Source organism: Tachysurus vachellii, chromosome 13 (assembly GCF_030014155.1).
Source record: "Tachysurus vachellii isolate PV-2020 chromosome 13, HZAU_Pvac_v1, whole genome shotgun sequence".
NCBI lineage: Eukaryota > Metazoa > Chordata > Actinopteri > Siluriformes > Bagridae > Tachysurus > Tachysurus vachellii.
In genome coordinates this window covers 338369-350000 of record NC_083472.1, presented here as the reverse complement: position 1 = coordinate 350000, position 11632 = coordinate 338369, and the positions used below count along the sequence as shown (strand labels likewise).

General features: G+C 45.6%; 1 protein-coding gene across 1 annotated transcript in view; it reads left to right on the top strand.

The window, feature by feature from the left end:
- LOC132855722 (histone-lysine N-methyltransferase PRDM9-like) overlaps positions 1-10107 on the top strand; it is a 12897-nt gene extending 2790 nt beyond the window's left edge. The window contains exons 2-7 of the mRNA XM_060884895.1: positions 1-59; positions 155-262; positions 490-761; positions 4930-4997; positions 5153-5337; positions 8726-10107. The exon at positions 1-59 is cut by the window's left edge and continues 137 nt beyond it. Coding sequence (XP_060740878.1) covers positions 1-59; positions 155-262; positions 490-761; positions 4930-4997; positions 5153-5337; positions 8726-9420 — 1387 coding nt within the window. The 3' untranslated portion in view covers positions 9421-10107. The remainder of the gene's footprint in view (positions 60-154; positions 263-489; positions 762-4929; positions 4998-5152; positions 5338-8725) is intronic.
- The last annotated feature ends 1525 nt before the right edge of the window (positions 10108-11632 follow it).

The following is an 11632-nucleotide window of genomic DNA, read 5'->3' as shown; positions in this document are numbered from 1 at the left end:
AGACTTCTGGAAAAAACCTCTGAAAGAGGAAGAAACTGATGAAGATGAAGATTTTATCAGTAAGTCAATCATGCAGTCTGTGTTTAAATTTCACCTTTAAATCTGTCAGATATTCACGTGAGACAGTTTTTAAATGAGAGTTATTCATCTTTAGATGGAGGAACATCGAGCTCTCTGGAAGACCTCACCCCTGAGGACCAACAGAACCTTGGATTACAGATAATACTAAAAGAAGAAGAACCTGAACATGACGACTATCTCTGTAAGACAACAGGAAACGTTAGCAGTTTGATCTGAAAACTAATAGACATGACAATGAGACAGACGTTTAAACACTGTTTATATTTACAAGAAGTAAATTGTGACAGAGAAACAAACTGTGCCTTTGAGAGAAGATTCACCTGGTTCATAAAGCTGTGTTATTGTCTACATCTCAAACATGTCAGATCTGAGAAGTGTAGAAGAAACATGTCTTTCCTCTTCTTTCAGATTGTGAGGATTGCAAATCTTTCTTTGTCAATAAGTGTGAGGTTCACGGTCCGGCTCTCTTCATCCCTGATGTTGCGGTTCCACTGGGGGTCTCTGACCGAGCCAGACAAACCCTTCCTCCAGGTCTAGAGATTCGGAAGTCCAGTATTCCAGACTCAGGCCTGGGAGTGTTTAACAATAGTGACACTATTCCTCTTGGTGCGCACTTTGGGCCTTACCAGGGAGACATGGTAGAGCGAGAGGAAGCCATGAACAGCAGCTACTCCTGGGTGGTGAGAGAGCTTCTATCTACGAGACACAGAGATGCAATTAGATTTGTCTGGTATGGCAACATGAAGTTGGCTGACTGTACAGGAACACAAAGCTAAAGTTTATTAGTGGCATCTCAACCTTCAGTCTTTCAAAACTCCCTCTGTCAAAGTTTCAAAGTTCACGTGATGAAATCTAAGAAAGTAAATGATTTTGAAGTATTCTTCATGGATGATGGTCCAAGATCCTCTCTGTTCTTTACATCAGTGTAAGGATTAGAACTGTAACTCTAGCCTTATTGGGGTGTTGATCATCTTCAGCTGCACGGTAACATTTATATGTTTGATGTGGTTTAATGTGGGTAGGCAGTAACATCTCAGGCTAGTCTAATCATCTGACAGGACTCCAGTTCACTGATATACAGTTACAGTAGATTCAGTTCCATTTTATTTGTAAAACACTTTTTACAATGAACATTGTCACAGTGCAGAATTACAGAAATATAAGTCCTTCCATCCATCCATCCATCCATCTTCTGCCGCTTATCCGGGGCCGAGTCGCAGGGGCAGCAGTCTAAGCAGGGATACCCAGACTTCCCTCTTCCCGGACACTTCCTCCAGCTCTTCCGGGAGAATACAGAGGTGTTCCCAGGCCAACCAAGAGACATAGTCCCTCCAGCGTGTCCTAGGTCTTCCCCAGGGCCTCCTCCCGGTTGGACATGCCCGGAACACCTCTCCAGGGAGGCGTCCAGGAGGCATCCAGAACAGATGCCCGAGCCACCTCAGCTGACTCCTCTTGATGTGGAGGAGCAGCGGCTCTACTCTGAGATCCTCCCGAGTGACTGAGCTCCTCACCCTATCTCTAAGGGAGCGCCCAGCCACCCTACGGAGGAAACTCATTTCGGCCGCCTGTATCCGGGATCTTGTCCTTTCAGTCATGACCCAAAGCTCATGACCATAGGTGAGGGTAGGAACGTAGATTGACTGGTAAATAGAGAGCTTTGCCTTGCAGCTCAGCTCTTTCTGTATCACAACAGACCGGTATATCGACCGCATCACTGCAGAGGATACACCGATCCGCCTGTCGATCTCCCGCTTCGTCCTTCCCTCACTCGTGAACAAGACCCCAAGATACTTAAACTCCTCCACTTAAGGCAGGAGCTCTCCACAAACCTGAAGGGGACAAGCCACCCTTTTTCCAGCTGAAAACCATGGCCTCGGACTTGGAGGTGCTGATTCTCATCCCCGCCGCTTCACACTCGGCTGCAAACCGTCCCAGTGCACGCTGAAGGTCCTGATTTGATGAAGCCAACAGGACAGCATCGTCTGTAAAAAGCAGAGACGAAATCCTGTGGTCCCCAAACCGGACTCCCTCTAGCCCCTGACTGCGCCTAGAAATCCTGTCCATATAAATAATGAGCAGGACCGGTGACCAAGGGCAGCCCTGCCGGAGTCCAACATGCACCGGGAACAAGTCTGACTTACTGCCGGCAATGCGAACCAAACTCCTGCTCCGGTCATATAGGGACCGGACAGCCCTTAGCAGAGGGCCCCGGACCCCATACTCCCAGAGAACCCCCCACAGGTTGCCATGAGGGACACAGTCGAATGCCTTCTCCAGATCCACAAAGCACATGTGGACTGGTTGGGCAAACTCCCATGAACCCTCCAGCAACCTGGTGAGGGTATAGAGATGGTCCAGTGTTCCACGACCAGGATGAAAACAGCATTGTTCCTCCTGAATCTGAGGTCCGGTTATCAGCCGAATCTCCTCTCCAGTACCCTGGCATAGACTTTTCCGGGGAGGCTGAGGAGTGTGATCCCCCTGTAGTTGGAACACACTCTCCGGTCCCCCTTCTTAAACAGAGGGTCCACCACCTCAGTCTGCCAATCCAGAGGAACTGTCCCCAGCCGCCACGCGACGTTGCAGAGGTGTGTCAACCAAGACAGCCCCACAACATCCAGAGACTTGAGGTACTCAGGGCGGATCTCATCCACCCCCGGTGCATTGCCACCGAGGAGCTTCTCAACTACCTCAGTGACCTCAGCTTGGGGGATCGACAAGTCCACAACTGAGCCCTCGGCCTCTGCTTCCTCAGTGGAAGACATGTCGGTGGGGTTGAGGAGATCCTCGAAGTACTCCTTCCACCTTCCGAGGATGTCCCCAGTCGAAGTCAGCAGATTCCCACTCCCACTGTAAACAGTGTGTGCAGGGCACTGCTTCCCCCTCCTGAGGCGCCGGACGGTTTGCCAGAATTTCTTTGAGGCCGACCAATAGTTCTTCTCTATGACCTCACCGAACTCCTCCCAGACCTGGGTTTTTGCCTCCGCAACCACCCGGGCTGAAGCTCGCTTGGCCCTCCGGTAATTATCAGCTGCCTCCGGAGTCCCCCGAGCCAACCAGGCTCAACAGGACTCCTTCAGCTTGATGGCATCCCTTACTTCCGGGGTCCACCACCCAAGTTCGGGGATTGCCGCCACAACAGGCACCGGAGACCTTACGGCCACAGCTCTGAGTGGCCGAGTCGACAATGGAGGTGGAGAACATGGTCCACTCGGACTCAATGTCTCCAACCTCCCTCAGGATCTGGTTGAAGCTCTGCCGGAGGTGGGAGTTGAAGATCTCTCTGACCGGAGACTCTGCCAAACGTTCCCAGCAGACCCTCACAGTACGTTTGGGTCTGTCCAACTTCCTCCCCCGCCATCAGATCCAACTCACCACCAGGTGGTGATCAGTTCCGCCCCTCTTTTTACCCGAGTGTCCAAGACATACGGCCGGAGGTCAGATGAAACAACCACAAAGTCGATCATCAACCTCTGACCTAGGGTGTCCTGATGCCATGTGCACTGATGGACACCCTTATGCTTGAACATGGTGTTCGTTATGGACAAACTGTGATTAGCACAGAAGTCCAATAACAGAACACCACTCTGGTTCAGGTTGGGAGGGCCGTTCCTCCCAATCGCGCACCTCCAGGTGTCACTGTCGCTGTCCATGTGAGCATTGAAGTCCCCCAGTAGAACGATCTAGTCCCCGGTCGGAGCACTTTCCAGCACCCCTCCCAGAGACGCCAAGAAGGTCGGGTACTCTACACTGCCATTTGGCCTGTAAGCACATATAACAGTGAGAGACCTATCCCCGACCTGAAGGCGCAGGGAAACGACCCTCTTGTTCACCGGGTGAACTCCAACACATGGTGGCTGAGCTGGGGGGCTATGAGCAAGCCCACACCAGCCTGCCGCCTCTCACCGCGGGCATCTCCAGAGTAGTAAAGAGTCCAGCCTCTCTCGAGGAGTTGGGTTCCAGAGCCTGAGCTGTGCGTGGAGGCGAGCCCAACTATCTCTAGTCGGTCTCTCTCAACCTCCCGCACCAGCTCAGGCTCCTTCCCCCCCAGCGAGGTGACATTTCATGTCCCTAGAGCCAGATTCCGTGTCCGGGGATTGGGTCGCCGAGGCCCCCGCCTTCGACTGCTACCCAATTCACAATGCACCGGCTCCTTACGGTTCCTCCTGCAGGTGGTGGGCCCACCGTAAGACCCGGCCACCAGGCGCTCGCATGTGAGCCCCAACCCCGTGCCTGGCTCCAGGGTGGGGCCCCGGTTGCACCATACCGGGCGTCGTCACGGACCTTGGTTTTAAGTTCCTCATAAAGGGGATTTAAGGGGAATATAAGAATTCAGGAAATAAATTTCAAAATAAAATTTATCCCTAATGATAAATTAGTGAGTGAGTGTGCTGAGAACTCCCAAGTAGAAGTAGGGCATAACATTTACAGCATTTAGCAGACTCTCTTATCCAGAGTGACTTACATTTTTATTTCAATTTATACAACTGAGCAATTGAGGGTTAAAGGCCTTTCTCAGATTCCCAGCAGTGGCAACTTGGTGGACCTGGGATTCAAACTCACGCCCTGCCGATCAGTAATCCAACACCTTAATCACCAACATCCAGACATTCCAGTTCACGTAACACTCTAGAAAAAGCTATTTATAAAAAGCTAGACTAAACAAAAGAATTCTGATAATCTGCTTGGTCACGATTCTGTTATTTTCTACATGTATTCTTGTTTCAGGATAAGGGTTAAATCTGGGGAATTTTACTAACAATGTTGTTAATAATGTTGAAATGGTTCATTTCACTTTCTTACCTTCTGGCCCAACATAGTCCATGTAAAGGTCATCATTTTTTGCAGGTGTACCAGAGCGAGCAGTGTGAAAAATACATTGACGCCACATCAGAGATGAACTCAAACTGGATGAGGTGAGATAAGAACAAGTGACGTACGCTGTGCTGTTCTCTCTTTGTTTATATAAATTGATTTTACCATTTTGTATTCGTCAGAACACTTCCATCTATCACCTGACACTAACTGATCTCTCACTTTTACCTTTCATTATATCACTATATTCTCTCAGGTATGTGAATTGTGCTCGTAATGAGCGAGAGCAGAATCTGGTAGCATTTCAGTATCAAGGTGGGATTCTGTACCGCTGCAGTCAGCCCATCGAACCAGGACAGGAGCTCTTGATGTGGTATGAAGAGGATTACGCCAAGGATGTCACTTTTGATTACCTCTGGAACAAAAAGTGCTCAGAAAACAGTTATGTCCAATTTATTATCGAATTAAATTTAAATAAAAATGTATTACTAACCCACTCAGCAGGTTATGTTTTGTGTTGGAAGCAATGCAATGTGCAGATATGTAAATAATTAGTTAAACAATTATATTTTGGAATAAAAATCATTTTACAATTGATGCAAATGAATAGAAATAGTTTTGGGGGAGGGTGTTTATAGACAGGATGATGATGAAACTATGTGTGTTATGGAGGAATGTACAGCACATTAGGGGGTGTGGCCTCAATATCCCTGCAATAGGTGAAGTGCTGTGTGGGATTGATGAATGTACAGTACATTAGGGGGTGTGGCCTCAATATCCCTGTGGTAGGTGGAGTGCTGTGTGGGATCAGAATCAGATTTATTGGCCAAGTGTGTTGGCACACAAGGAATTTGGTTCCAGCAGTTTGTGACTCTCAAAGGTACTGACATAAATAACACAATACTATACAAGAAAACAATGCAGACGATGAGATACAATATAGACAGAATGAGTATAAAATATGAATATAGAATGAATAAAATATGAATATGGAATATGAACGATCAGTTATGTACAACAAGTGTGGGAGTGCAAATAACAATATTGTGCAATATTATGCTTTTTGTGCAATATACAGCAGCAGTAGTGTGTAATATACAGATGATGTGATGACTGACAGTCCTGATAATGCAGTACTTATAGATATGAAGCAGTGAATATAATTATGGTGAGGTGTTAATCAGGGTGATTGTCTGGGGAAAGAAACTGTTCCTGTGTCTGGCAGTTTTAGTAAGTAAAGTTCTGTAGCACCTGAGAGAAGGGAGGAGCTGAAAGAGGTTGTGTCCAGGGTGTGAAGGGTCAGTGGTGATGTTTACTGCCCGGTTTCTGGTTCTTGTGTCGTACAAGTCCTGGAGAGTGGGCAGGGGGGCGCCAATTATTTTTTCTGCTGTTCTAACCATGCGTTGCAGTCTGTTTCTGACCTGTTTTGTTGCTGCACCAAACCAGATGGTGATGGATGTGAACAGGACAGATTCTATGACTGCAGTGTACAACAGCATCAACAGCTCCTGTGGCAGACCAAACTTCCTTAATTGACGTAGAAAGTACATCCTCTGCTGGGCCTTTTTGATGATGGAGTTTATGTTGCACTCCCATTTCAGGTCTTGGGAAATGGTAGTGCCCAGAAACTTGAAGGTCTCCACAGATGACACCGGGCTGTTGGATATTGTGAGAGGGGGTAGTGTTGGGGGGGGTCTTTCCTAAAGTCCACTATCATCTCCACAGTTTTGAGGGTGTTTAGCTCCAGACTGTTCTGACTGCACCACAGCACCAGCCGCTTCACCTCCTGTCGGTATGCAGATTCGTCGCCATCTTGGATGAGACTAGTGAGCGTAGTATCATCTGCAAACTTCAGGAGTTTAACAGTTGGGTCAGTTGAAGTGCAGTCATTAGTGTAGAGGGAGAATAGCAGTGGGGAGAGGACACATCCCTGTGGAGCGCCAGTGCTGATTGTCCGAATGCTGGAAGTGACACCTCCCAGTCTCACCTGTTGTTTCCTGTCTGTCAGGAAGCTGGTGATCCACTGACAGATGGAAGGGGTATAGTGAGCCTTAGGAGTTTGGAGTGAAGAATTTCCGGAATTATAGTATTAAAAGGCGAACTAAAGTCAACAAACAGAATCCGGGCCTATGTCCCTGGGCAGTCCAGGTGTTGCAGAATGTAGTGCAGTCCAATGTTGACTGCGTCGTTGACTGACCTGTTTGCACGGTAGGCAAACTGTAGGGGATCCAGCATCTGTTCTGTGACAGACTTTAGGTGGGCCAATACCAGCTGTTCAAAGGTCTTCATGACAACAGATGTCAGAGCGACAGGCCTGTAGCCATTCAGTCCAGTGATGGAGGGTTTCTTGGGGACCGGGACGATTGTGGAGAGTTTAAAGCAGGAGGGGACTTCACACAGCTCCAGAGATCTGTTGAAGATAATGGTGAAAATAGGAGCCAGTCGATCAGCACATGCTTTGAGACAGGAGGGGGAGACCCCGTCTGGGCCAGGGGCTTTCCTTGTCTTCTGTCTCTGAAAGAGCCAATTCACATCCTCTTCACAAATCGTGAGTGCAACTTGAGTGCTGGGAGGAGTTGTTAATGGGGTTCCCATTAGGTGTGATGTCAGTCAGTGTGCTGGGTTGGATGGGAGGTATGAAGATGCTGTTCTCAAACCTGCAGTAGAAGGTGTTGAGGTCTGGCCTGCTTATACAGAGTTTTGTCCCCCCCTCTGTACGCATCTTCCTTGGCTTGTTGAAGTTTTTTGAGTTTGCCTCAATATCCCTGCGGTAGGTGGAGTGCTGTGTGTGGGATTGATGAATGTACAGTACATTAGGGGGTGTGGCCTCAATATCCCTGCGGTAGGTGAAGTGCTGCGTGTGGGATTGATGAATGTACAGGGTAGAAATTCAACTAAAATTGTAGCCAATATGGTTGTTTTAAACAAGATTATCCTGCAAGATTTTTTCCCCTGCATTATGGTTCCCTGTTATTTGCTAATTCTGTAAATTCCAGGTTAAGCCTATTAATTCCTGTTAATACATTTTCTAGCTGTGCAAATTCCAGAAATTTTGCAACCATAATCCCAACCACTTTTTCCTCAGTATTGAAATATTCCATGTGACCTGGTGAACTTGTTGGGTGTTTTATTTTGGATATGTCAGGAAAATAATATCTGCATATAACATGTTTGCTGAAACCCTCTCCAACCTTCACTACATTTTGATATCAGTGAAAACCACAAAAAATCAAGACACGAAATGACACACAGACATGTATACGGTTTGGATTTAACACCAGGACTGAGATCACACAGGTGACTGGATCACATGACCTAGCACCCCAGATACCCCATTCCCTTTGAGGTCCTGGACTTTTCTGGTTGTAAAGAGGAGTGTGCATTCCAAAACGTGGTGGTCGGTTGACTACTCATCCCCTCTCTTTGTGGTCAGTTGACTACTCATCCTCTCTCTTTTCTTGCAAATTGTTTTGTTTTTAATCTTATTATGCAATCATAGTCATTGCAATCGTACTTCCACTTAATGTTACTTCAAATTTGGAAGAACAGAATTGTGTTAAAATTGTCTAAAATGTTAATTTCCCTTCACTGGAACTGAGAGACAAAACTCTGCTCCAACATGATAATGACTCTGACTTAACCCTATTGAACGCAGACTGCCCCCCAGACCTTCTCACAATTATCAGTATCTGATCTCACTAATGCTCCTGTTACTGGCGTAATGCTGGATTCTTCACCATGTCATCAACAGTAGTTAAAATTTAACTGATGCTTGACAGATATTGTTGTAAAATTTTTCTGACTTTTTATTTATTTTTCTGTACTACAGGTATGACCTACACCTTTCTGCAAGTCTTCACTTGCTCTTTATGTCCACTTTCATATACATCTGAAATTTACCTCCACAAACACATCAAAAGATGCCACTATGAGGAATATCTGAGACGCCTGAACTCGGGCGAGATTGTTGGCCTCCCAGTTAACACCTCTCAGGAACAACCTGGGAGGAACAATTACCATTGTTCTTTTTGTGGGAAGGGTTTTACTTATCAGAGTGCTCTCCAAAGACACCAGCGCTTTCACACAGGTGAGAGGCCATATAAGTGTGCACAGTGTGGGAAGAGTTTTACTCTACCTGGTGGTCTCCAACTACACCAACGCATTCACACAGGAGAGAAACCGTATGAGTGCTCACAGTGTGGAAAGAGCTTTAGTGAGAAAGCAGCTCTTCGAAGACACCAGCGAATTCACACTGGAGAGAAACCATATCCCTGCTTACAGTGTGGGAAAAGTTTTACTGAGAAAGCAGCTCTTCAAAGACACCAGCGCATTCACACCGGAGAGAAACCGTATCACTGCTTGCAGTGCGGAAAGAGTTTTAATCAACAGAGTCATCTTGAAAAGCACCAGCGAATTCACACCGGAGAAAAGCCCTATCACTGTTTACAGTGTGGGAAGAGTTTTAGTCAGCTCAGTAATCTCCGAAAACACCAACGCACTCACACTGGACAGAAGCTGTTTTAGTGTTTGCCGTTTGGGATTGTTTTATTGCCTCAAGCATAACTTCTGATAATCAGACGTTCATACATTGAAGACATATAATTTCATGTTTTTAAACAAAGCAGAAAAAAATGTACAAAAATATACAGGTATCTCTACCACCCAAGCAGGCATGATTGTTTAAACAGATCGTTTAGAATTGTAATAATCTGGTTTTGAAAAAATAATGACAGTTTTGCTGTAGTACTCAGTTCACTCCTGTTTGTCAGTGAATTTAACTCGATGTAGTTTGAATGGTAGTATAATTGGTATTATGTTGGTAAATATGTTCATGTACTATTAAATTTGTGAGGTCCTAAGTTAAATGGATGGTCATTGTGCTCCTATGCTTTTAATGTTTTCATTATAGGAAATATAGGAAATTAGAGAAGGAGCTATTTTATAATCTACTGTGTATCGATTACCGCCTGCTTCACCTGGAGCTGGGAAATCTCTAGGTCTTAAAAGAAAAACAATGCAGCTGATTAAAGCTTATTTCTGTACTATTTTCTTCTTTCTTTATTTTATAACATTAATATTGAAATTTATCATCATTTAGGATTAGTCCAAGTTTATGCAGCTGATTTGCTACATTAATTGTATTTCAGGTTTTTGTTCATTCTGTGAACAGAGCTAACTTGGGCCTAATAAAACCCAAAAGAATTCTCTTAACATGTTTGTCCCCCTGTTATCACTGCTCTTATACAGAGATTAGCTTACATGAAATTAGGGCCACATATTCCTTTGGGAATCCTATCAAAAAAGGCCAACAATCATGGGTCTAATTCTACAAAATAATGTAAACTAGATTAGTGTCCTCCTGTAACCCTCCAACTTGATCCAACAAAGCCGCTGAAGAGTAAAGAGCTGCTCACCTGTTCCATAGCCTGGACATTGTTATGCTGTATCCTAGGTTTAAATAATTTACAGAGACTCCTCTTTGACTCCAACATTAACACACACTCTGGTCCATGTTTTTAGAAATATTGGGTCCAGCATCGCAGCCCAGTGGAACTTCCCCAGAACTCAAAATTACTGCACAATCCCAACCTTGTTTAGTACCTTCATCATCTCTACCAAAATAACCTCAGCCACCTAGATAGACTTCAGGTAGATAGTACATGGATAACGCTGTCTCTGGTGTCCATGTACTAAGAATAGTCGGGCTAAAAATGTAAATAGTACCGTATTTGATTGGTAGTGGCCTCTGCGTGCTACTGCCGCTTGGCCATCTAAGAGCTACTCACAATATCTGCCTTGTGGCACTCACCTCCATTGTTATGAAGTACTTTGAGAAACTGGTTCTAAGTCATCTCACAGCTAGGCTACCACCTACACTGGACTCACACCAGTTCACCTTTTGTTCTTTTCCACTGCTCTCCATCTAGCTCTCACTCATCTTGCACACTGGTGACCCACATGGTCCTGGTTGCCCACAGGGTTGAGCAGTTTTTCTTTGCCACAGTATATAGCATCTATAAATGACACTGTTTATGATGTAAATTCCCGAGGAAGGTAAAAAATGGTGAAATTTCATGTTCAGGAGCATATAAGAGGAGGATGTTTGCATTGTGGCACGAGCTGTTAAACTGTTAATCCTGGTTAAAAATGATGATAGATGAGTGAATTGTAAACCAAAAGAAAGGTGCTTCTATTTTAACTTATGGTTGCTGTGATTGAAAGAAGATTAAAATAAACGAAAGTGCAAAGAAAATCAACAAATCAACTGCTAGATATGCGTAGGGTATCAACACATGGCTCTTAGGGCTGCTGGGCAATTAGACAGTAAGATGTGGGAAATATGACAAAGGCAGCAAGCGTTACAGCTAACAGCATAAACTGGTGAGGAAGAGCCACAACCACCCCAGTGGCACATATTACTCTCACTCATTTGCTACCGCTTATCCGAACTACCTCGGGTCACGGGGAGCCTGTGCCTATCTCAGGCGTCATCGGGAATCAAGGCAGGATACACCCTGGACGGAGTGCCAACCTATCGCAGGGCACACACACACACTCTCATTCACTCACGCAATCACACACTACGGACAGTTTTCCAGAGGTGTGGCACATATTAATATTCTACAAACCTTGGGAGATATGAACAACTTGGAAAAAAATTAGGTGCATTTGGTAAAGTACTAAAACAGCACCTACCACAATGAGCAACAGCAAAGTTATGTCAGTGGACAGAGCT